General features: G+C 40.5%; 1 protein-coding gene across 1 annotated transcript in view; it reads left to right on the top strand.

The window, feature by feature from the left end:
• The window catches only part of LOC109931812 (histone deacetylase 9-like), a 948,406-nt gene that overhangs the window by 584,643 nt on the left and 336,048 nt on the right, over positions 1-27,715 (top strand). Inside the window, exons 4-7 of the mRNA XM_048608478.1 lie at positions 5,357-5,598; positions 8,626-8,776; positions 20,524-20,647; positions 27,355-27,476. Of these exons, the coding sequence (XP_048464435.1) occupies positions 5,357-5,598; positions 8,626-8,776; positions 20,524-20,647; positions 27,355-27,476 (639 nt within the window). The remainder of the gene's footprint in view (positions 1-5,356; positions 5,599-8,625; positions 8,777-20,523; positions 20,648-27,354; positions 27,477-27,715) is intronic.

The raw sequence follows: 27,715 nt of genomic DNA, 5'->3' as shown, positions 1-27,715 counted from the left end.
TGTTTTAATGCTGCATTGAGTAATTGTGACTCATCCTTTGGGCCATAGCCTGCCCACTCAGAGCTATCACTTTGCTGATTGCCATCTCCCCGTGCAATGAAACATTTATGTGCTGCCCTGCACCTACCATGCCCTATTGATTTTTTTTCCTGTAGACTGTGTTATATTTAGTCCTGAAGGTTGGAATATAGATTACAGTCCAATAAATTGGATTTTTGGTTTGATGCCGAAAGCTTTGTGGAAAGCTGTTTTTTTTTCATGATTTGTTTTGGTTTACTCATAACTGCAATCAAGATGTAGAAGTTAAGGAATCATCAGCAGATTTACTGTCCACCGAATATGTTCTGTGAGTACAAAGGTTATATAGTTATATCTGACAGTCAATTAAAATGAATTTTATTCAAGAGCTGGTACAAAGTGATCTTGAATGTGCATTTTCTGGACATTACTAAGTGTGGTTTTTCTTATATATTCACTTCTTTTGAGGGCAAAATTAAAATTCTTGTTGTCTAATGAAATCCTTGAGGACTTATTTTTTACTAGCACTTCCTGAAGGAAGCATTCTAAGAGATTTGCAGTTTTTTTTGAGTCCTGTATTACTCAAGAGACTGCTAAATCTCAAGACAAATTCTGCGCACAGACTTGCCCTAGGCTGAGGCTGGCTCACTAAAGTGCTGCTTTTCCCAATTACATTCCTATAAAAGTGAAACGTATTGAGGAGAATTAGAATGATTTTTTTCAACGTAGTGGTCATATTTCATTGGGTCATGGCATCAATAACCTTAATAGTACAGGATCACAACATTGATGACATTCCATCTATGTGATAATACAACGTTTCTTTTGTCAGCGGGATGTTCAAACTAGATATCTTAATCCCACATTACAGTAGAGTTTAATGGTGATCCAAGAACTGTCAAACTAACCTTAAAACGATCCCATAGGAGAGCAGGATCACTGCCACAGGCCAGGCAGAATGAGGCCTTGTTCATTGTTGCAGATTTACAGCAAAAAAAATTATTGCAGATGTGGTGTAGCCAAAAACAGGTGCAAAATTGTAAAGCTGCAAAAGAAAATCCAGTCCTCAAAAGGTTGAATATCTGGACTCATTTTCACTGATCTGTATGGTCTACAGACCTGTGGGATAACCAGCCTTCAGGATATGCTTGCTGTGTGCTTCCAAAAGCCATCAGTACTGTACCCAAACAATGAAATTCAATGTTGAATGACAAGGCACAAATTTGTTTTAAAAGCTAACTTTGTAAAAACAGTGCTCAAAAAATGTCTGCAAATCTTTAATAGTGTTTACAAACACAATGCCATTACTGAAAATAAAACTGTATTCAAGGTATTATTGGATTAGTTAGGCACAATAACTGCATAACAATTTGACAATTGGCTGTTTCTTGTGTACAAATGGAGAAGGAGTTTGATCACCCTTTTTTCTTGAAAACCTTTCCTTTTAAAGCAGGATTTGTATTCATTACAGTACAGCCAGTTCCTGGTAATTAAATAAGCTATTTATCACAAAATCTTGTTAACAGAATGAATCACTTTTCATGATTAGCTGGAAATTGTACTTTTAAGCAGGTACATGCAGCAGATGGTAAAAAAGGCAAGTGGTATGTTGACTTTCATAGCAAGAGGATTCAAGCGCAGGAGCAGGGATGTCTTGCTGTAACTGTACAGGGTCTTGGTGAGACCACACCTGGAGTATTGTGTTCAGTTCTGTTCTCCTTATCCGAGGAAGGGTGTTCTTGCTATGGAGGGAGTGCAACAAAGATTTGCCATATGGATTCCTGAGATGGCAGAACTGACAGTCGAAGAGAGATGCTTAAGTTTATATTTACTGGAGTTGAGAAGAATGAGAGGGAAATTTCATTGAAACCTGTACAATTCAAACAGGACCAGACAGGGTCAATGCAGAAAGGATGTTCCTGATGACCAGGAAGTCTAGAACCAGGGGTCACAATCTATGGATATGTGTTAGGCCATTTTCAGACTGAGATGATGAGAAATTTCTTTATCAGAGAGTGGTGAGCCTGTGGTTTCTATGCCACAGAAAGTGGTTGAGACCAAAACATTGAATGTTTTCAAGAAGGTGTTCTATTTATTTTTTAGGGATAAAGGGACCTAAGGGACTGGGAGAAAGTAGGAGCAGAGGTAAAAGTTGGATATCATCCATGATCATGTAGTATTGTGGAACAAACTTGATGGACCAAATATCTTACTCCTGCTCCTAGTTTCTATGTTTCCTGCACTGTTCCAATGTTCAAATTAATATTTTGCTGCAATGGAAAATTTTAATTGTTTCTTTTGATTTATACTCCACTATCTTCCTATTTTGGATCAATTTTTCCCCAACTCACAGGAAGGTGGTGATTATTTCTGAGGTACAGTTTCTCTGCTTTCCAGGAACATTCCTGTCTGTTGTTTCTCCTGTCCTTGTTCCCCAGTGGTTGAACCACAGACTCTCATTGGATTGGTCTAGATTTACAGGCTAAGTACTTCAGTAGTTTGCCAGTGTGTTCTGCAGGTGGATTGGCCAGGAGACTCTCCTGTTCATACCACCTGCCATCAGACATATTGGAAGGGAAGTTGAAAATCTACCATTTTGAATGTTAAGAATGCACCTTCCTTGACCAAAAAGCCCTAGCATAGGACTCAAATGTGGAGCTTCTGGCCTGGAGGTAGGGACATTACCATTGTGCTACATGACTCCCTACCTTTCCTATGCCTTATTTAACTAACCATCTTTCATATGTTGGAACAATTACTCCCCTTTGTAGCACAACCTAATTTCACTGACCCCACCAATGCCTTGGCTAAAACAGTACAATGGAGTCCAGAAATTTACCTTGAAAGCCCATACAGTCTGGTGGAATATAATGCAGGTGACCAAATATTCACAGTCACTGTGGAAAATTCACTGATGCACTTTGGCACTTTATTTTTCCTGAACTGTGGGATCACTTGGAACCTGACAGGGAATGCAGCCCCGTAGATTTCTGAGCGTTAGAATGAAAGGGCTGCATTTTGTACAAGTCAATTAAAAATATCACTTGGAATTACACACACAAAGAATTTCCATTTGAAGATAAGTGACTATTGTTATGAAAGTTAATGCCTGCCCTTTTCCCCAATAATGTTTGCAATTTAATTAATAGTATCCCATAGTACTTCATTTATTCGGTGACTTAGCAAAGTTAAGTGCCATTAGTCCTTTAAATAATGTTCCCTTTTTAATGTTTTTAAAATTGTTTTCCTTCTGTCCTCTGAGGCCACTGTGTAAACAGGACAAAATGCTTGTGAAGTATCTCTTCTATGTATTCTCTTGTATTCTCTGTTAGAAAATTCCTGCTTTGTCATCTATTAGCCTCACCTAATTTTCACAGAATGTTACAACAATTCTGCAGAACAGTAAATCTCTTTTCTTGATGTTGATTGAGAGACCTATTTTGTCCAGATGTAAGGCAAATTCTTTGTCTTTTTTTTTCTCTTAGGGCAATTTTAACTTTACCTTATTCAGTTGGGACTGGGTAGATGCATGTTTTAAACATCTGAGGTTACTGAGATCCTGAATAGTCAGATGACCAGCTAAACTGACTGCCTGATGTCAGGAGGGTCCTTCTCTAATCATGCAGATTGGGATCAATTTACTTGTGTGAAGCTGCCTGTAGTATTAACCTCAGCCTGGGCAGGAAATAGAGTCAGAGCCAACCAGGAAGAAGAAAATGTCTCTAAAATAAGCCTTACATTATCTTCTGCTGAACCAGGATTAAGACTACTATTTTGGGAACCATAAAGGAAAATTTAGGCCACTGTTGCCCTGGACATTTGTCATGCTGTCCTCCCCATCCTAACCATTCGTGAGAGTCCCTTCAGTAGACTTAACTAAGCTGACAGCCACCCACCAAGTGGAACATGTTTGTGACCCCCAGTGGTTAAAATATCCCCACCTCCAACTATCTCCAATAAATATACTTTTTAAATCTTTGTTCAAGGGATGTGGACATTGGTGGTTAAGCCAGCATTTATTGCATATTTCTAGTTGCACAGAAAAAGTTAAGACTCAACCATTCCTCACAAGGGTTACAATCCTGGACTCAGCAGTTTTCTTTAATACATAGTTCTATTTTGAAATTTCAGTTTTGTCATAAGCGCTAGAACAATTCCGTTGTTTAATTATTTTCTCCCAGTGAAGCAAATGGAAGCTGCTTTGTAAGTGGTATTTTGGCGGTGATGGTAAGACCGGTCGGTAAGTTGCTGAGTGTTGCTCTTTCATTGCTGGGTCTCGAATGGTGGCTTCAATGGCCTGTTATTGAAAACAATGGAATAAAAATTGCACACACAGTTTAGTACTTGCACAATTCACTCTGACATATCCCCTCTGTCCTACCTCCTTTCCAGATAGTGAAGTTACAAATCTGCCCCAGTATACTTAATAGGAAAATATTTTGCTTTTAAAAATATGGTTTTTCCAGACTTTCAGCAATGTGGTTGACTCTTAACCAACCTCTGGGCAATTCCCATGAATGCATTAAAAAAAGTTCATGGGACAGATCTTGACTTTGTGTGATAATGAAAAGCAGCAGCCCATTTTATATCTCTTCTGATTTTTACTTCCATTGACTTGCACAGAAATGCTTTCCATTGTCTTGGCCAATTCCTCAACCAGCATTATTAAAATCTGGTTATTGTTACATTGCTGTTGGTAGAGCCTTGCTGTGTGTGAATTGGTGATTCCTTTCACTCCGTCATATCAGTGACTGCAAAGCTATTTCACTGGCTATGAAAAGCATTTTGGATAACCTGATTTTGCAAAAGGTACTAACTACCCAAATGCGAGTCTTTAAATATTCTATACTCCCCGTCTTTAGGGCATGATGTGAAATCAAAGCCCCAGCTACCTGCTTGGGAGGATGTAAAAGATCTCATATTTTGAAGAACAAGGGAGTTTTTTTGGTGACTTGGCCAATATTTATCCTTCAATCAACATCACGTAAAAAAATTATTTGGTGATTTGTGGGAGTTTGCCGTGCTCAAATTGGCTGTTAAATTTATCTTATTTCACTAGAAAAGTATTTTGGAGCTTGTAATGCATGTTTAGAAATCCAGAAGCCATAACAAGCACTGTATAAATATGAATCAAACTGTGCCATTTAAAGTGCCCTATGTGCTGCCTCCTCCCTGTTGATCTGACAATGGCATTAAAGTTGGGCATGGCAACTTCACCTTGACAGATGACATGAAGGGAAAGGGCATTGAAAACAAATGGAAATTAATGAATAGAAAAATAATAGATTTCTAAAGGCAATGAAAGAAATGAAAGTTGATTCTCTTTTTAATTGAATAGTTGAAGTCAGCTCGGCACTCCCCATGGCACTTCAACCAACTGCTCCGATAGACTTACGAACAGACCTGCGGATCAGCATGCCAGCTGTGGACCCTGTCACAAGAGAACACCAGTTACAGCAAGAGCTCCTCCTGCTGCAGCAGCAACAGCAGATTCAGAAACAGCTTCTCTTTGCTGAGTTCCAGAAACAACATGAAACCCTCATGAGACAGCACCAAGTCCAGCTTCAGGAACATCTCAAGGTACCACAGCTTAAACACATCAAACCCAAGCAATGTGCACTGCACATAACTGGAGTGATAAGCACCACAATATTTTAAATCTTTAATGCTGTCTGAGGTGAATCAATATATCTTATTACATATGTGTATCTAAATGAGAAAGCTTAATCATCTAAATAGCTGAGTAAAATTCCATTGTGTCAGACTTTCACATTTGAATTCTTTAATGTATCAACACAAAATACCACAGTCAGAAGATCCTTAGGCTGTGCTTTGTGTCATGACATTGTTGAATTCTTAATCAGAACAAGTACACTATGGCTTTGATTTCTCTGTGATATTCTGTTTCAAATCAGACAGCATAGTGGCACAACAGGATTTCGATGACTACTTCCATCACTTTTCCCTCTTGTTCTTGCCACTCCCTTGAATTGATAGGAGGGGAACACTGAAGCCTGTGGGCTAAAGGTGGCTGACCAAATGATACTCACTTTGAAAGGCAAAGCAGTTCTGCCCCACAACCTACCTGTGATTACAATTACTCTGGGCTTTGTGTCTATTTTAAGCTGATATCTCCCTCTTCAGGAGCTGCAGTAACACTGCCCAATTTTCCAAGTTGTCTGTAACGGTCTTCCACTTTCTTGCTGATGATCCTATAAAGAGCACGTGCTGCCTAAGCAGCCCTGACCAAAAAAAGACCTCAAGTAACTGTGGAGACAGCCGTGGGTTTGCATTGACATTCCTGAGTGGAAAAATGAAAACTCAAGACTGTGTGTGCCTACCATTAGTGATACGTGACTTGTTTTGAATGATCTATTCTCAACCCAGACGCTGAGATAAACTTTGCTGAAAAATTCATTGTGTGCTCCATCCCAATTGATCAATCTTCACTGTTCAATGCTATTTCACTACAGTTACTGTCTTTTGTGGTCAGCAATGTCACCTTTGAAGCAATCGTATTAAAATCCTTGACATAACTGCAGGCTGACAGCATTGTAAAGAAGTTCAGTTGTTTCCAATATTACTTAAGGTCAGACTTATTTTATTATTGCAACATCCTTTCCTCATACTTTGGTATTTTGGTACTAGGATGCCCTATGATAACAATTTAATACTGCACCCCTTATCTAAAGCTTCTAACTGACAGGATACAAGGGAGATTAATCAGGGATTGAATTCAATACTATGGTCAAAAATGTGAGTTCTCCAACTGATAATTTTGATATTATGATGTATTAAGGTAGATTTTAACTTGACATCCAATGGTAAAACAATATTTTCTGATTCCCTGCACATTATTTAAAACTGACCGATATTTATTTTTATTTAATTCAAAGAAAAGAATACCAACTTGCGTATCTTAGTCTAAAATTCCCTATTTTGCATCTTCTCTGTGCCAGTTTACAGAATCAATGAAATAGACAGGTTTCTACAGAACTCAACTCCAACTGTTGGAAGTGTCTACAGCAGAATGAATGCATATAATTACTCATTGTCAGAAAATGCACTGATTCAGGACTCCTGCGTGGCACCAGAGAAAGTATCTCATGCGGTCATTTGGTTTCAGTTCTAAGGAAAGGTCGTTCAACCTGATACATTAACTCTGATTTCTCTCCACAGATGCTGCCAGACCTGCTGAGCTTTTCCAGCATTTTCTAGATTTGTTTCTGATTTATAGCATCCACAGTTCTTTCAGTTTTTATTCTTTCAGTCATGTTCACTTACCTTTATATTGAGTTAAAACCAAAGAACTGTGATATAGAACAATCGAGGTAGTTTATGACTAAAGTTTAACTGGTATGTGACTTTCTCCCGTTTTGTTCCTCTGCTTTAAAGCAAAAGACTTTGGTCTGGATATTTGCTCCCAAGTCAAACAGCCTGATTCAGGAAATTTCCTATGTCTGCACACCCACATAATGATAATGTGCCCTCAGTAGGAGAGCCTTCACTCTGGAGGGACAAGTGCAGGCCCATTGCCGCTGGACATAGATCAGAGGCAGCCACAGGGCTGCCCAGTACTTTGGTGGGCAGGTTAAAAGATCTAACTTGATACTCCAGGACTTTGTCTCAGTCACTATGTTAAATGTTAAACCCACTATTTCTCACCTCTCTCATACCATCATCATTCTGTCAACACTACTTGCAAATTCATGCCAACACATGGTTCCCCCACCCACCTCCAATGACCCCTCAAATCTTCTATGCCAATACATGGCCTCCACCCATCCCAAATGGCCCCTTGTTGGCACTATGCCAATGTGGCACCAACTAATGACCCCCAGCAGACAAGCTTTGATAATGCCATAATGATAACACTTAAGGTTATGTGAACAAATAGCTATTGAAAGTGCTGGAACAGTTTTGCTTTAAACTCTCAAAGGCAGTAGACAGTTTTTTTTTAATTTTCAAAGGGCTGATTGTTGGAATAACTTGACAGCTTGACAGTTCCCCAGTCCTTATTCACCTTTGAAGAGCATTCAAGACTCCTTCAAAGATAACACCCACAATGATAAGACTTTGTTCCAGCAAAAATAGCAAAAGATCGTTTGAACTTGTTGGGATTTCCGCACCCGGGATTCACATTCCGTTTTCATTCTCATCATCCCACCCGATGAAAGTAGGATCTAACAGAAACCAGGAGCAGGTCTTCCAGGAGGAGGTTTCACCTGTCATTTTGAGATACTCCTGGAGTCTTCATGATTCTATGGATATCCAGGCATCTACATCTAGTCAATCTGGGAAGGTGAGGCAATTGGCTGTGGGCTTTTTGTAATAGCAGCAAATGCATTTCGGAGGTCTTTATTCTTGCATTCCAGCATGGATCAGTTGTTTGTGCTCCATCTTGTGGCCAAACAGTGAAGCTTGACATGCCAAGGCAAACGGAGTCTGGGTGACTGGCAGCCTTGCACCTGAACTTAGCAGCTTCTAGTTGAGTTTAGAAACTTAGCAGTTTATATTATCTCATTGGATAGTCAATCATGAGACAGTTGTGAAACTGACAGGTTACTGTGCAATATTTTTGTCCTAAGAATTGCATTTGTTTGAAAGCAACAACAGGAACTGCTAGCTATGCAACACCAGCAGGAGCTTCTGGAGCAGGAACGCAAACTGGAGAAGAAGCGCCAGGAACAAGAGTTTGGGCGACAACTACAGGAACAGCATCTTTTGTTTCTTCGAAATAAGGAAAGGAGCAGAGAAAGTATGTACTCAGTCATTCACTGTGATCTTATTTGTGCTTGAGCAGAAAATTCACCAAAATCTTACTAAGTGCTGTTTGTAATGGGCCTGTAATGGTACTAATATCATGGAATATGAGTGACACTAAATTTGAATGTTAATGATCTGTTTGTGGTTTTATCTTTATTGATGCAGTTATTTTAGGGAGAGAAAAACAGTTTTGTTTTTGGTTTTCATTTTTCTTTCTTACCCTTGTTAATTTAGCACTGAATTTGCAAACCAAAAACAAAAGCGTACATAACTGTGTTATTGGTAGTAAATGACAAATTTAACAAACGTCCTGATATCTCAGTTGATTAATGCATCCAATGTGATCCATGATCATAAATAGTGAGGAAGATCCAGGCTTTAGCAGTATCATTGCCCTCAGTAGGGGAAAGTCACATCAGAGTTCATGGTTCTAGTGCCTTTCCATTGATCTGCTGGAAGCTTATGAGCAGACACTTTTGTTGGCTTTAGTGTAATCTCAATTATTTAAGTGGTTTCCCCAGAATTTTCACACCTCTTCCATCCAAATCTCAACAGACTGTCTGGAAAACCCTATGGAAATCCCAACTCTCTATCTTTGCATGCAGCAGCTGAAGATTAGATCGGGCTTAACTATAATGTCCTCTATTATTGAATAATGCAAGCTTATATTAAGAATGTCATCTTGGCAAGATACTAGATTGCTGCTTATGACTGTGAAGCCACACATCATCTTTGTCAGCAACATCGAGAATTTAAATGAGGAGGTGGTGAGGGACAAAATAAATACATTCAAATTCTTCTTCTGAAAAATCAACTTGGGGTGAACTGATAATCTCAATACTTTGTGGGTTTTTTAAATAATTTATTAACATGTCTGAGAGAAGAATGCCATAAGCATATTTACACTAGCAATAATTTCTGCCATTATAATGGGTTGAATGATGAACTTTCTATCTAACTTGTAGAAACTGCTCTTCCTACATTGTGGATGTATTTGTTTCTCAATTTCAACCAAACCGAAGAGCAAAGTACAGGTTTTGGGCAAAAACACACATAGCTTTCATGCACTACCATCCGTAATAACGTTCTAGATACCATATTTGCTGAAAGCAAATTGTGTAACATTCATTGATATCCTTACCTGATGGATTGTGGATTTAAGTAAATAATTTTTCAACATGCACGCATTACTTAAATGTATGATGAATAATATGTTGCTGTTATTTTAACTTACAGATATTGTGAAATATCTGTAGATTTCAGCGAAGGAAATAGTCATTTAAGAAAGCTATTGAGGAGTCAGTTTTGTAGACCTAAAAAAAAACCATAATCATTTGCTGTGAAAGAGGAAAACGACACTATGTTGCAGGAATTTCCAACTCACTATCGTTACTATTTTCAGAATGAAAGAAGTTTCAAACAATTCACTGGAGTTTTTCAAAATGAGCTGGGCCGAGTAGATCAAATCTCAGTGTGGAGAACATTTAGGGTTATTTTTAGTGAGTTGGTAAGTTTAGGATGATGGTGGAAAAGGATGGTGTACAATCCAAATAAGAATAATTAAATGGGGGAGAGTTGACCTCCAGTAACAAGAGCAGAGCCAGGCCAGATTGAGTGGAACAAAAGTTTAACTGGAAAACTGTAGCTGAATAATTGACAACCTTCAAAGAGATAGTTCAGGTACAGTCAAAATCTATTTCCACAAAAGGGAAAAAGGGAGCAAACACATCCAGAGCTTCCTGGATGAAAACAGAAATAGAAATGCTGTACTTACAACAGATATCAGGTAGAAAATAACAGTTTAAAAACACAAATAATCAGATTCAGAGGAGAGGTTAAAGTCATTAGAGAATCAAGAGGAATTATGAGTAAAAGACTGGGTGTCAATGTAATGGGAAGCCCAAAGTCTTCCATAGATACAGCAATAGTAAAAAGGAGATAAGGGAAGGAGTAAGGCTGAATAGAGCTGTAAAGGGGATTTACACTTGGATGCAAGAGGCACTGCTGAGGTGTTAAATGAATTTGTTGCATCTGTCTTTACCTGGGCTATGGTGACTGCAGAAGAAGCTCTGTCATTAGTATGAATCAAGATTGATTTGGAGGAAGTGTTGAATAGAGTATCAATACATAATGTTGACAAGGCACCAGGACCCTGAGATGCATTCAAAGATACTGAATGAAGTTAGAGTGGAATTTGCAGGGACATTGGCCATAATCGGCCTGTCTTCCCTGGAGTTGGGGAGGTGCCAAAGGGCTAGAGAATTGCAGACCATACAGTCTTGTTCAAAAAACATTGTTAGGGTAAGCCCAGCAATTAGTCAATTTAACATCAGTGGTGAGAACGCTTCTAGAAACAATTATTCAGAATAGAATTAATGGCTACATGGGTGGGTTGTTTAAGAAGGGGCATCATGGATCTACAATGGTGAGATCATATTTTAATAACTCGCTGGAGTTTTTGAAGAAATAACAGAAAGGGCCAATGAGGTCAAATGCTGTTGATACATGCATTTTTTAAAGGTATTTGATAAAATGTCACACAATAGCCTTGTGAGAAGACTTAAAGCTGATGATGCAAGAGGCTCAGTAACAATGTGGATGCAACACTGACTAGGTAATAGGAAGCAGAGAGTAGTGGTCAATTGATATTTTTCAGACCAGAGGAAGATTTGCTGTGGAGTTCCTGAAGGTTTCAGTATTGGGATCTTTGCTTTTCGTGACCTATATTAATGATCTAGACCTTAATGTGTATGAGACAGTTTGGAAGTTTGTGCATGATACAAAATTTGAAAACATTGTAAACTCTGAGAAGGACAGTGTAGAACATAGTCAAGTTGGTGGAATGGGCAGATACGTGGCAGATACATTTCAGTGTAGAGAGGTGTGATGCAATGCACTTTGGTAGGAAAAATATGGATAGACAATATAAAATAGGGGATACCATACTTAAAGGGGTGCAGGAGCGTACATGTGTGTATGTATGCATAGATCACTAATAGGGTAGGGTAGGTGGATAGAGTAACTAATAAAGCATGCAGTTATCCTGGAATTTATTCATAGAGGCATAAGTACAAGAACAAGGAGGTGATGCTGAACCTATACAAGATACTTGTTAGTCCTCAGCTGGAGTTTTGTGTACGGTTCCAGATGCCAAACTATAGGAAGGTTGTTGGAGAAGGTGAAGAAGAGATTTGCAAAAATGGTTTCAAGGATGAGAAACTAGTTCTGAGGATAAATTGGAGAGAAGAAGGCTAACAGGACATCTGAGAGAAGTTTTCAAAATCATGAAGTAGATAGAGAGAAACTGTTTCCACATGTAAATGGTCAAAAGCGAGAAGGCAAAGATTTAAAATGGTTTCTAAATGCAGCGAATGTGAATGTGAGAGAAAAGATCATTACACAATGAATGTTTCAGGCCTAGAATGGACTATCTGGAAGTGTAGTGGAGGCAAAATCAATTGAGGGCTTCATCAGGGCATTGGCTGATTATTTGAAAAGAAGCAATCTGCAAGGGTATGGGTAAAAGGCAAGTGAATGGCACTCAATCATAATGATAGTTGGTAAGCCAGTATAGACATGATGGGCTGAATAGCTTCCCTTTGTAATTTAATAATTCTGTGATTGACAGGTGAAGTTTTGTCAAGGAGTGTCCAATATAATTTTCTTACAAGCTGGATTTGATAGCAAATGCTTTCCCCTATGTAGGCAGAGACGTCATTATAATATTGAAAATTGCAATCAATCCAAATGTTTAGGACCTGAATATAAATTTGGTCTTGCATTGCATGGATTAAACACAGTTTGTATTATTCCCCACTGGAACTAAGCATTGAATGTCAAACAAACGCACATCTTCTCCAAAAGAAATTCAAAATATCTTTCCTGAGATATTTTATGGCACCACCAAGTGTGTGAATGCTCTTCTGTGCACTTGGCATATCCCCCTCCCCTTCTTATCCCTGTATTTTGGACTCAGAGGCTTGACCACATGAAGAAGCCACCAAATGTTCCAATCTGTTTAGTTGTCTGTTTGTGCTCACTCGGGCACTGGTAAATTGCCAACAATGTTCACACAAGCATGTTGGCATAAGCAAATCACAAACATGGATCAGATCTTTCACAGATGGGTCAGACTCACTGCTCACTCAGTGAATAGGCACCAAAGACTTGAGAGTAAGAACAGTCTGTTCAAACAAATCATCTACTCTAAACGGACCAAGTAATATAACACTTAAAAAAAGTTCTTTTTCTGTTATTTTTTCCAGTTTTGTCTCTTTCTTTTCATATGGTACTGGTTGATACTGAGGGACAGTTCTTTGGATTCTGTCCGCCATGGTTGACCAAATATTTTCTAGATTCATATCCCATTAAGATGCGCACAATTCTACAACCTGGATTTTTTTTTCCCCTGTATTATTTTTATTCATAGATCATCTTGCATGCTAAGAGTAACTTAACTGACTGCAAATGTGAATTCCAGCTCAACTAGAGCAGCAAAGGGAATTTTACCAAACATCATTAGTTGCACAACATGGAGCAAACCACAGTTCAATGTTAGACATCAAACGGTGATTCTGATATGTAAACAGTGCTGCCAGGAAACAATTTAAGCATAAATCAGTTCCAAAGGCCCTGTCCTGGTACATGCTTTCAGTGAGTACTCAGTAGGAAAAGGTCAGCTACTGATGCCAGCAAAAGTTATTGTAAATAACCAACTGTGTGACGCCAGTAAAATCTTTAGGTCAAAGCTACAGTGATTTCAGTCAGCATTTGCTGCCTTGACTTTACTAGTACTGATCTATATAACAGAGAAAAAGAGGCAGGAGCTGAACCCATACAAAGCAAGCCTTTAGAGAACTGTACAGTTCTTTCAAGTTTCTATACTTGTTGAAAGGGGTCAGTACAGAGACCTCCACGTATTTCATCAGCACAGTTTAATTTAGTTTATGGTTCACTCATTCCTTACATGAGATGGCTTCTGATTCACTTATGTGTTCCTGCTTTGCTGAGGATCAACAATAGATCGAGCACTTCCAGCATGTCCTAGAATACAAGAACAACTCAATTTGTATCGTAAGCACAAATAATAAATTAATATATATACATTATATTGAAAATAAGATCAAAGTGTCATATTACATTTAAAAAATACCTTACACCATTGTATTAGTTAGTAGCATCTCTCAGCATGGTGAACTCTCATGTGTAGAATCCATAAATATGGCCTAACCTACTGTATCCTGGTTACGCCATTGTGTATAAATGAACAATATTCCTTTGTCCGTGGCTTTAAATCTAATGCAGTCTTTTTACATAAAAAGTGGTTCAAGTAATCAATCCTGCAATTATCAATCACTGCATTCACTCACCAAGACTCCTTCGACTGCAGTTTCTAAACCCGTGACTTTGATCACAACCACCAAGGAAGGAGAAGAGCAGCAGATGCATGACAGTGCCACCACCACCACTTCCCCTTCAAGTCACACAGCATCATGATTTGGAACTATGTTGTTGTTGTTCCCTCACTGAGTTCACTAGTCAAAATCCTGCAACTCCCTTTCTAGCAGCGCTGTGGATGTCCCTACAACCCAACATCGGCAGCAGTTCAAGAAGGCAGCTCACTAGCACTTTTTCCAGGGCAATTAGGGACGGCCAATAAACACTGGCCTAGCCAGCAATGCCCACATCCCCTGAATAAATAAAGAGAATCATGAATGATCATGAATTATCTTCAACAAATGGGAGGTAAAGGAGCAATTAAAGTAAGTGAATAAAGGAAAACCATGCAAGCCAGATTAGATTAATGGAATAATTCTTAAGGAATGTATCCATCAGTTAGCAGTTCCACTTTTTCCAGTATCTCAGAGATTATTTAATACTGGTATTATTTCTCACCCATTGGAAATTCACTATCATCGTATTGCTTGCTCTGAGGTTGTGGCCTGCTGAGCCGAATGACTACTGACTTACATTAAGAGCTCTGTGTGTTTCAAACACATTGAGACAAAGTGTCTTTTAGATCCTTGGGAAGAAATTTCACTTCCTGCAGGAGGCAAGAGGGGGAAATAATTGGGCGACTTGACACCTCCTTTGTGTGACCTCACCATTTAAGTTCAAATGGGGACATTCTCAACTTGCTACCAATTAAGTCCCTTCAGTGTAAAATTAGAGCTGTTTACAGGCCTCAACTCACCAGCTCCCCAATTATCTGCTTTCTCAGTTGATTAGAAAAACGGCTGGTACTGGTTAACCAGGGCAGCTTGCATTTCGGTTTGGACGGTGCCTTCATTTGCCCCAATTTTACTCCTACCTTGCAAGAAATGAAAGTGAAATAACACCTGGTTTCTTGCTTTTGGGTCCCCTGAAAGAGGCAGGCCGCAACCGAAAGCTTTTTAGGGCTGAGAACCTCTAATTGGCTGGCAACTTTTAACAAGCGAGGTGTTCACTGTCAAGGCCTGTGCAAGGCTGTGGTATGCATCACAGCTCACTAAGCAGTTTTTAACAAGCTCACTGGCACGTAATCTGATGGATTTTCTTGGCGATGAGGGCCGCGAGTTAGTTGACACCAACATGCCTGCACTTAGTCTCAAAAAAGGATTTTTATGTCATTCTTGTTCTATTTATTGAACAATTACGGTTTGCCTATCAACCTCATAAGTCAGTTGATGATGTCATTCTGACCTTTGAGTTCTTTTGGTCCACTACCACGTGGAAAGATTAGACAACTGCTTGGAAAACCTGAACTGAATTCTGTTCAGCTTTTCATACCATGTGATCATTTAAGCTTATCAAGAAATTGAAAATCCTTAATGTCAAGCCTACTCTCCAGCTTTGGATCAGTGATTCCCTTAACAGTAGGATCCAAATGGAGTTAGCCTCCAGGCTTCATTCAACACCCATGTTAATTACTACTGCATCTTCTCGGGACTGTGTACTTTCACATTTGCTGTTCTACTCCTATTCAGATGTTGCTGACATAATGATCCTGAAGTATGCTCATGATATTGTACTTGTGGATCTCAAAGAGAATAAGGAAGTAAAATACAGGTGATGAAATTATTAAGATGATAATTCTCTGACACTGAACATAAAGAAGGTAGAACTAATTATAGACTTTAGAAAAATCCAGAAAATTACATTGTTCTTGTAACAATTCATGATAGAATCATAGAATCCCTACAGTGCAGATACGGACCACTCAGCCCGTCGAGGCTGCATTGACCCTCCGAAGAGCATCCCACTCGAACACACCTCTAATCTCCATAACCCCACATTTCCCATGGCCTATCCACCTAGCCTGCACATCCCTGAACATAACGGGGCGGTTTAGCATAGCCAATTCACCTAACCTGCGCACCTTTGACATTGTGGGAGGAAACCAGAGAATCCGGTAGAAACCCACAGACGTGAAGAGAACATTCAAACTCCACACAGACAGTCACCCAAGGCTGGAATTGAACCTAGGTCTCTGGCATTGTGTTAACTGCTGTGCCACATGTGTCTGGTCATTGAAATAGGTACAAACTACAATTACTAGATATCAGATGACAAGCTGAACTAGGGAAAACAATGTAGAAATATGGTAGCCAAGGGACATACATTGTTATATTACTTTTGTAAATTAAAAGCAGTAAATCCAGCAACTCTGAAGTTCTTCCATACAGTTTTGGTTGAAAGTTATATCTTTTATGGATGTCCCTCCTGGTACTGTGGCTTTAGGAAATAGACTGTCCAAGAGCACAGAGATTATTGTGGCAGACAGGAAGAATATTTGATGAGTGTGTCTTTCCTGACAAATTTTGAAGAATATTATGAAGAATAAGAGTTACCCGTGTCTCAGTATTGCAGTTGGATGCATTCAGTAAATAAGTTACAACCCCTCAGATGCAGGGAAAATCAGTTCTGGAGTTTATTTGTACCCTTCTCTATAAGTACTTGACTGAGGTTTGATAAATGGATGAAGATATGCACTTGTTTGTGAACTCACTGACTTGCGGTAGTTTTTATTCATTATTCATTTATATATAATTTTTGAGTAATCTGCTTAAAATTAATTTCCAGATGGAGAATAAAGTGAACATTGAAATTTAATTGGATGAGTTGCAATGGGCTTTTCTGATCCTCTAAGTTTCTAGATTCCTCTAAAGGGTTGGAAAGCACAAGCAAGTGTGAATTAAGGCAGCACAGTGGCTCAGTGGTTAGCACTGCTGCCTCAAAGACCCAGGGACCCGGGTTTGATTCTACCCTCAGATGACCATCTATGTGGAGTTTACACATTCTGCCCGTGTCTGCGTTGGTTTCCTTCGAGTGCTCCTGTTTCTTCCCACAGTCCAAAAGTGTGCAGGCTAGGTGGATGGGCTGTTGCCTTCCCTTCGAAGTACTTGAAGAATACTTGACAGTGCCTGGTAAAACAGGGCTGAGTCAGCACAACTTCATCAAGGGGAGGTCATGCCTGACAAATCTGTTAGAATTGTTTGAGGAGATAAGAAGCAAATTAGACAAGGGAAAGCCAGTGGACATGATCTATTTGGATTTCCAGGAGGACTTTGACAAGGTACCACATAGGAGACTGCTAAATAAGGTAAAAGCCTGTGATGTTAGGGGCACAGTACTGGCATGGATAGGGGATCGGCTGAGTGCCAGAAGCAGAGAGTAGGGAATAAAAGGGTTAATTTTCAGGGTGGCAGCTGATAACTCATGGAGTTCTGCAATGGTCAGTGTTGGGACCACAAGTATCCACATTATACATTGAAGATCTGGATGAAGGAACTGAGGCATTGTTGCTAAGTTTGCAGATGACGCAAAGATAGGTGGAGGGATGGATAGTGTTGGGGAAGCGGGAAGGATGCAGAAGAATAATGGCATAGACTATTTTCTAATTGGGGAAAGGCTTTAGAAATCTGAACCAGGGAAGGACTTTAGAGTCCTAGTTCAGGATTCTCTTAAGGTTAACATGAAGGTTCCATTGGCAATTGGGAATGCAACTGTAATGTCAGCATTCATTTTCAAAGGACTAAAGCAGGATGTACTGCTGAGGTTTTATAAAGCTCTGGTCAGACCGCATTTCAAATGTCATAAGCAGTTTTGGGCTCCGTATCTAAGGAAAATGTGCTGGATACTGAGCGGCCTGAACAGAGTGGACATGGAAAAGATTTTTTCACCAATAGGAGAGACTAGTATCTGAGGGCACAGCTTCAGAATAAAGGGATGATCCTTTAGAATTGAGATGAGGAGGAGTTTCTTCAGTCAGAGGTTACTGAATCTGTGGAACTCATTGCTGCAAAAAGCTGTGGAGGCCAAGTTATTGATTGTAGTTAAGACAAAGATAGATAGGTTCTTGATTAGTAAGGGAACCCAGGGTTATGGGAGAAGGCAGGAGAATGGTGTTGAGAAACCATATGAACTGTGATACAATAGAGGAGCAGGCCTGATGGGCTGAATGACCTAACTCTGCTCCTATTTTTTTTTGGTCTTATGGAAAGGTGGAGCAGTCTCAAGGGGTTGAAGGCTCACCCCATTCCTATTTCTTACGACTTTATGGTCTTAAATTACTTATAATTTAACATCTATAGTGGAAACTATTGGTATCTTAACTATTTATTGTCTTTTACTTCTGTGAACAGTACGCACTTTAAGCCATTTTTCAGAAAATTATTTCCTAACACATTTTGGTTCTGATTCTGTAACAATACCTATTGATTAGCAGGTGGAAAATGTTTCCCTAATGTTCAAGAAAGAATTGAGAGAGGAAACCAGGAACTACGGATGTGTTGGCCTTTCATCAGTAATAGGGAAATGCTCGAATCTGTTCTGAAGAATGGGATAAATAGACAACTTATCGATAGTGATCTGGTTGGGCATATTCCATGCAGTATGAATTTGTGAATAGGAAATCATGTTTGACAAACTTGTGAGAGATTTTTGAAGATGTTACTAACAAAATTGATAAAGAAGAGCCAACAGAAGTAGCATATTTATATTTTCAGAAGGCTTTTCCTAAAGTCCGTTACAGGAGGCTAGTTAGAAAGATTTAAGCACATGTGTTAGGAAGTAATGTGCTGGCATGGATTGAGTATTGGCTAGCAGATAGAAAACAGAGTAGGAATAAATGGGTAATTCTCATGCAATTTGGAGCTGGAGGGACACAGCAGGTCAGACAGCATCAGAGTAGTAGGAGAGTAGGAGTCCTAATGAAGGGTCTAGCCCGAAATGTTGACTTTCCTGCTTCTCTGATGCAGCCTGACCTGCTGTGTCCCTCCAGCTCCAAACTGTAATGACTCTGATTCCTGCAGTTCTTCCTATCTCATTCTCATGTTGGCAGGCTGTGAATGCAGGGGTACTGCAAGGATCAGTGCATGATATATACCAATGATTGGGATGTATGGATCAAATGTAATATTTCAAATTTGCAGATGATGTAAAACTAGGTTGTAATCTGTGCTGTGAAGAAGATGTAAAGTGGCTTCGGGAGGATTTGTGGCTTAGTGATTGAGCAAGAATGTGGTAGATGGAAGATAATGTAGGAAAATGTGACGTTATCCACTTTAATAAGAGATCCAGATGTGCAGTGTATTTCTTAAATAGTGAGAAGTTGGAAAATGTAAATTTACCTGGGTATCCTTATTGAGAAATCACTAAAGGTCAACAGGCAGGTGCAGCCAACTATTAAGAAGGCTAATGGAATGTTAGCCTTTATTAAAAGAGGATTTGAGTATTGGAATAGTAAAGGCTTGCTTCAGTTGTATAATAGCCTGGTTAGACTGCATCTAGACTACTGTGTTCAGTTGTGGTCACCTGAGAAAATAAGAAAATAAAAACGAGGAGCAGGAATAGGCAATTCACCCCCTCAAGCCTGCTCCACCCTTTAATACCATCATGGCTGATCTCATCTTGGCCTCAAATCCATTTTCTTGCCTGCTCTCCATAACCCTTCAACCTATTACTAACTCAAAATCTGTCTATCTCCTCCGTAAATTTACTCAATGTCCCACCATCCACTTTAGTCTGGGATAGCGAATTCCATAGATTCATGACCCCTCGAGAGAAGTAATTTCTCCTCATTTGCTTTAAATTTGCTGCCTTTTATCCTAAAACTATGGGCTCTGATTCTACATCACACCGTGTAAGGCCAGATCCTTTCTAATTTGTTAATCCTTATCTTTATCTGCTAATGCCATGAAGGGAGTGCAAATAAAGGTTAAACAGAATTGTTCTCAGGATAGCAGGGCCAACCTGTAGAGAGAGTTTGGGTAAACTGGGCTTGTATTCACTAAAGTTTCAAAGAATGAGAGGTGATCTCATTGAAACTAACAAAACACTTCAAGGGATAAGCAAGGTAGATACAGATAAGATGTCCCCAGTTGGGGGTGTGGAACCAGGCGGCAAAATTTAAAAATGCAAAGGATGCCCCTTGGGTCTGAAATGAGAAGCTACTTAATTCAGAGATTTGTAAACCTTTGGAATTCTTGACTACAGAAGGGATACTGATGCTCAGCCTTTGAATCTGCTTAAATTGGAGATTGATGAGGTGAAAATCGAGATTTGATTACTAGTGGGGTCAATGTTGATGAGAATGTGATGAGTAAGGGCACTGAATCTTTGATCAGACATGATCATATTGAATGATGGGGCAGGCTTGATGGACTGAATGGCCTATTCTTTTTCCTACGATGCTCTGTTAAGAAGTCATTAAAAGATCCCAAAGTGTGACGATTATCGAAGCGCACATTCTTTTTTCAGGTGCTGTGGCCAGTACTGAAGTCAAGCAGAAACTTCAGGAATTCCTGTTGAGTAAATCAGCAAAAGAATCTCCATCAAGTGGGCAGAACCATTCCTTCCCTCAACATCCCAAACACTGGTACAAGTAAGTACCATCATCCTACTAATGGCATTTATATTTTTGAAGTATTTTTTTGAAGAAAAAGTAGCTTTGATTAAATTACAATTTACAGAAATCAGATTATATGTGTTTTATTCAAACAGACAAACAGTTTCTTTAGCACAGCACCATCATTCAGCATTGCAATAATGTGAGATCGGATGCGATTTGAATCTACATGTTTGTGGATTAAAATGTGAGAAATCTGTGAATGGGACAATAGTGCTTTCACCATGCAACAGCTGCCAGGAGAAATGCAGAGAAAAACCACCTATACCTATACATCACCTTCTTCAACTTTACAAAAGCCTCTGACACCATCAACTGGGAAACGTTATGGAGCGTCCTTCTCCCTTTTGGTTGCACCATGAAGTTTACCACCATCCTTTGCCTGCTCCATGATGACATGGAAGTTGTGGCAATGACAAATGGCTGCACCACTGACCTATTCCCCATTTGGACCAACGTCAATCAGGGCTGCATCATCATCCCAACACTGTTCTTGATCTACCTCTCTGCAATGCTTCACCTCACCACCGACAAGCTCCCCGCTCAAATGGAGCTGGCCTGCAGAACCAGCGGGAAATTATTCAATCTTCACCACCTTCAAGCCAAAACCAAAGTCACCCCAGCCAGCGTCATCGAGCTGCAGTATGCAGAAGATGCTTGAGTATGTGCAATCTCAGAGTGTAGTCCAGACCATAGTCAGCACTTTTACGGAGGCATACGGAGAGCATGGGTCTCATCCTGTACATCTACAAGTTGAAGGTCTTCCACCAACTTGGCCTGGCATTGTGGAGCGAACTCCCGATCATCAAGGTCCAAGGGGAGGCCTTAGAGAACATTGACCACTTCCAATACCTTGGGAGTGTCCTGTTGGCCAAAGCTGATATTGATAAAGAAGTCCTGCAGTGTGCTAGCACAGCCTTCAGCCGCCTGAGGAAAAGGCTGTTTGAGAACAACAACATCAGATCTGACATGAAGATCATGGTTTACAGAACTGTGGTGGTTCCCACCCTCCTTTATGACTCTGTGACATGGGCTATCTACAGCAGACACGTCAAGGCACTGAAGCACTATCACTATCGTTGCCTGCGCCAGATCCTGAGAATCTGCTGGGAAGAAAGACGCATCAACACCTCAACCAGGCCAACACCCGAAGCATTGACCATCCTTGATTGGCTACGATGGGCTGGGCACATCATTTGCATAACCGACACGAGACTCCCTGAGCAGGTGCTCTACCTCCAGCTTCGAAACAGTAGGCAAGGCCCAGCTGGACAGAGGAAGTGCTTCAGTGATACCCTCAAGGCCTCACTGGCGAAGTGCAGCATTCCCACAGATACCCAGGAATCCCTGGCCCAAGATCATCCAAAGTGGAGGAGGAGCATCCAGGAAGGTGTCGAGCACCTTTAGACTTGCTGTCAGGAAAAAAGTGGAAGCCAGGGGAAAGCACTGAAGGGAGCGCGCTGCCACACCAATGTCTCACCCACCTCTTCCCACAACCACTTTCTGCCCCAAGTGTTATAGAGTCTGCGGAAGCCGCATCGGTCTGTACAGCAACGTATGGACTCACCCCGAGAGTGGAAGAGAGTCATCCTCATCTGTGAGGGACCGCTGATGATGAATGATGAATGCTTAATCCATTTACCAGAATCGGCAGTGTACCCTAATGCCACTAGAATTGAAGTTGACAAGATATATAAAAAAGACCCTTTAATGGTATCTAAAAGGAATGTAACAGGTCATAATAACTTGTACAGTTAAAACTCATCTGCGACATTCATTTTACACTTGAGTGGCAAATTGAATAGATATCTCATTGTTCTCAGGAAGGAGTCTAATAGCTAGAAAACAAAAAAAAAAGGTCTGATGGTCTATCTGGCAGAGTAGGTTACGCAGCGGGAAATCTGAGGTAACAAGGTGTAGAGCTGGATGAACACAGCAGGCCAAGCAGCATATCAGGAGCAGGAAAGCTGATATTTCAGGCCTAGACCCTTCTTCAGAAATGGGGGAGGGGAAGGGGATTCTGAAATAAATAGGGAGAGAGGGGGAGGCAGATAGAAGATGGATAGGGGAGAAGATAGGTGGAAAGGAGACAGACAGGTCAAAGAGGCGGGGATGGAGCCAGTAAAGGTGAGTGTAGGTGGGGAGTTAGGGAGGGGATAGGTCAGTCCAGGGAGGACGGACAGGTCAAGGGGGCGGGATAAGGTTAGTAGGTAGGAGATGGGGGTGGGGCTTGAGGTGGGAGGAGGGGATAGGTGGGAGGAAGGACAGGTTAGGGAGGCAGGGACAAGCTGGACTGGTTTTGGGATGCGGTTGGGGGAGGGGAGATTTTGAAGCTTGTGAAGTCCACATTGATACCATTGAGCTGCAGTGTTTCCAAGCGAAATATGAGGTACTGTTCCTGCAACCTTCATGTGGCATTGTTGTGGCACTGCAGGAGGCCCAGGATGGACATGTCGTCTGAGGAATGGGAGGGGGAGTTGAAATGGTTCGCGACTGGGAGGTGCAGTTGTTTAGTGCGAACTGAGCGTAGGTGTTCCACAAAGCGGTCCCCAAGCCTCTGCTTGGTTTCCCCGACGTGGAGGAGGCCACAACAGGAATAGCGGATACAGTATACCACATTAGCAGATGTGCAGGTGAAAGTCTTCTTGGGGCCTGGGATGGGGGTGAGGGAGGAGGTATAGGGGCAGGTGTAGCACTTCCTGTGGTTGCAGGGAAAAGTGCCGGGTGTGGTGGGGCTGGAGGGGAACGTGGAGCGGACAAGGGAGTCACGGAGAGAGTGGTCCCTCTGGAAAGCAGATAAGGGTGGGGAGGGAAAAATGTCTTTGGTGGTGGGGTCGGATTGCAGATGGCAGAAGTGTCGGAGGATGATGCGTTGGATCTGGAGGTTGGTGGGGTGGTACGTGAGGTCGAGGGGGATTCTGCTTTGGTTGTTATTGCGGAGAGGGGGTGTGAGGATGAGTTGCCGGAAATGCGAGAGACACGGTCGAGGGCGTTGCCGACCACTGAGAGGGGCAAGTCGCAGTCCTTGAAAAACGAGGACATCTGAGATGTTCGGGAGTGGAATGCCTCATCCTGGGAGCAGATGTGGTGGAGGCGAAGGAATTGGGAATAGGGGATGGCATTTTTGCAGGAAGGTGGGTGGGAGAAGGTGTATTCTAGGTAGCTGTGGGAGTCGGTGGGCTTGAAATGGATATCGGTTTCCAGGTGGTTGCCAGAGATGGAAACAGAGAGGTCCAGGAAGGAGAGAGAGTTATCAGAGATGGTCCAGGTGAACTTAAGGTTGGGGTGGAAGGTGTTGGTGAAGTGGATGAACTGTTCAAGCTCCTCGTGGGAGCACAAGGCGGCGCCGATACAGTTATCAATGTACCGGAGGAAGAGGTGGGGTTTAGGGCCAGTGTAGGTACGGAAGAGGGATTGTTCTACGTAACCTACAAAGAGGCAGGCATAGCTTGGACCCATGCGGGTACCCATGAGTACTTGGATGAAAGGTCATGGACACTGAGAGTGAGGAGATTGAAAAAGAGTAGAACTGAAGCAGAATGTGAGCAGACAGAGATTAAGGCCTGTTTTAAAAGAAAACAGAAGGTGCAAGAAGTGTGTTGACTTAGCAGAAGAGGGACAGAAGTAGACACTGAACTTGTAGCTTCTTTTAAATGATCACTGTTTCTACATAAAAGCAAACAGGAAAATAAATCTAAGACAAGGTAGTGAATAAGTAGAAGTAGAATCTACTGAGATGTAGAAGCTGGGTCATCAGGTATATTTAAGGCTTGGATAGACAAATACTTTACACTCTATATGTAAATCAAGGGCTATTGGTAAGAGGCAGGAAAGTGGAGTTGAAGATTATCACTTCAACCGCAATCTTATTGAATGGCAGAGCAGACTCAATGTGTTAAATAGCCTACTTTGCTTCCACATATTTTGGTATTCTCTTCTGTAGGATTGTGTCTTTTTATTCTTCATTGTGAGCTGAAATGAGAAAAGAATTGTTTGCAAAACCAGAGATTTCTGCACAGTTTGAAAGGGAGCAATTTGATACTTGTGAACAATGTTTGTGCAGCGATGGATTACAGCAGTGTTTGCAAATGAACTGGAGCCAAGGGATTGCGCAGAGATGGAGTTTTGGTTGGCAGCAAAAAGCTGATTGGTCTATGGATTAGTGACCAATTATCGATGAGAAAGGCCTGCCGACAATTGTGTGATTGTTAGCTTACTGAATAGCTTGGGGTTAGGAACAAGGTATAGAGAAGTCATTTGGTCTCTGCCAGCCAAAAGCACTTTCTCCCTTTGCAGTATGCCCCTTCAAATCTGAAGAAAACTAGTTAATCTTTCATTCGGCTGTTTCTGCAAGATGTGATTTTTAACAGATGAGTCAGAAATCTTTCTTATAAGTGAACCAACCAACCTGTGCATATTGAATACCAATGGAAACATGAGGAGAATGTTAATTGAAAAGCAGCATTCTGAACAGCCCAAGAATCAAAAGAATCATTTCAGCAACCTTTTGTGAACAAGAAATGGACATATTTTCCAGATTTCCCACAATCCATAATTTGCTTTTTTATTTTCCCCTATATGTGTTTGACCATGTGTTTATGTGTATAAGGGATAGGACTTTTAATTATTAGTGTTATATTGCCAATGGCTTATAATTGTTTACCTGTTGCTCAAGTCTAATTGCTTGAATTATAAAAAGTAAATTCTTGTTAAGTATAGGAACATGGCTCGTGCTTTATGTCAGCCCAGATCTCAAGTTCTAGTAAACTGGGGAATCTTTGCATACTTTTTTAAAAAACAACTTTTACGTTTGTGTTGACTCTGGAACAGTGGGCCTTTATTTCCAGCACTCTAAGCCAGTGAATTGTGACACTTAAAACAAAATAGGAACACTGTAGACAGAGTGGGAGGCCAAGAAGGAGCATCAAGCAGAACATTCATGAGCAAAAATGATGGCACATGCAAGGTTTACTAAAACGAAGCCAAAAATCTGAGCTTATAGAAAGAATTTGCTCTGGTAAATTGCCTTACCACATCTTTTGGTTTACTTTTGAATTTCAATCAATGTTGCTTTAGTTAGATTTTGCTTGATCTGATGATTTTGGTTTGGTTTTAACATCTTATTTGAAAGAGAGTGGAACATCAAAACAGCTATGTTGGGATTAGTGAGATATTAATACTTCAATAATCTCAATAAGCTCAATCATCTGCTGCTTGATTTAGTGGAGACATAACAAAGTGCCTCAGGGAATATGGCAATTGAAGAAAGGTGATGATGTCTTTGAGCGGTAGGTAAGTACTTCCCTCTAACACCCAAGCTTCCAGTCATTAGATATAATTTCTTCCCCACAACTCTATCCCCCTATAAATGACACCCCTAAGCTTGGTTCACGGATCCTGTACAGACACCTTAATTTTGGAGATTACACTACTCTTACCTAGATCACAAACTTCCCCACTCTACCAGTCACAAAAGTGGATGACTTACCTGTAGCTGCAGACACCTCAGAAGTGCTACCCAATTGACTAGAAGAATATACAGGAGAAAAGGGATGTTGATTGCTTGGCATATGAACTCTGGCTAAAGTTTTACTGTTCAGAGAGCATTGGGGAATTATATAGGCTTTCCATGCTTCTGGATAATTCAGCTAATTTGATTGCTCAAAGTGATTCTATGATTGGGCAGGATTTACTGGATAATCTGGAGTGTGATAATATCTACACAAGCAGCCAATTTATGATAATCAATCAAGCTCATAATGGGTGACACTTACAGCTGCTAGAAATAACATACATTTATATGCAGTGCCTGTTCTTTGCAAACAGAATATGTTCAAGCCTTGCGCCTTTTTATTTGAATAACTGGAGCATAGGAAGCCTCACTTTCCTGTTTTCTCTGTGGCAACTTTTCAGCTAATCCATACCTACTTACCAACTATTCAGTATTTCATGTTCCTATGATTTTTGGAAAATTGGCACTCTTGCATTTGCCCTGAAGACTGCATGACAAAAAGTTCTAGCAACATGTCTCTCAATTCAGCAATACTCAACTTTCAGAAGAATGGAAGCAAAAGTCAGAATACTGCTTTTCTCACAGATACAATTAGAAATTGAAATAATTTGCCACGAGTGGCTAGGAGACAGAAAATCGATAACATTCAGAAGTAATAAACTAGAGTTAAACTGGATTATTTCGCTTTAGGACTATTGGCACAGATCCATTGCTGAATGTTTCCTTTCTTCACACTTCCTTGGTCTGATGCTGAAATAACCCTTCACCAGGTCAGAGACTTTGTGCAGGAGAGTTTTGACAGAGTGGTAGAAATGCCAAAAAAGAATCATTAGTAGTTTGAATAGAAAATTTGTGTATGATTTCCCAAAGTTGACAAAAGGTAACAATTATTTCTCTGTTCAATCACCATCTGTTTAATAGAGTTGGACTGTTAAAAAGTAGAGGGGAAACAGAAAGACCTCATGCAAACGGGGGAAAGATAGCAAATTAAATCTGGGTCAAGTCTGATTCATGACAATCCAACCAGTTGAAGACAAATGTGAATAACTGACATGGAAAGGGTGTCTTAAAGTGGAAGCAATGCAGACTACCTACAAAGATTATATTGTCAGTTTATTATGTGGTCCGTTTAATAGTTGTGTTAAATCTCTACGCTTTGTTCCTGTACCAGGGGGGCCCACCGTACTTCACTGGACCAGAATTCACCACCACAGAGTGGAAGTTCTCCATCATATAAGCAACCATCATTGGCAGTTGATGACACAAAGGATGATTTTCCCCTACGTAAAACTGGTGAGTCAAGATTGATGTTTGTCACTTCAGTTGTGAAAGCTTTTTGGACCTACAATGACTTAACATGAATGAGGCTTTTTACTTTGTATCAAGATAATAGTACATTCACAGGATGACTCTGCCTAGATTGAGAAATCTGGATTAATGCATTTAATCAAATATATGAACTAAAGACTATTGTGATCTTTTTATATTAAACTTGGTCGTTAATGTTAACTTGTACCTTAAGAGTGAAATTT

The sequence above is a fragment of the Rhincodon typus genome, chromosome 2, assembly GCF_021869965.1.
Source record: "Rhincodon typus isolate 14 chromosome 2, sRhiTyp1.1, whole genome shotgun sequence".
In the NCBI taxonomy this organism is placed as follows: domain Eukaryota; kingdom Metazoa; phylum Chordata; class Chondrichthyes; order Orectolobiformes; family Rhincodontidae; genus Rhincodon; species Rhincodon typus.
This window is presented reverse-complemented; position numbering and strand designations above follow the sequence as displayed.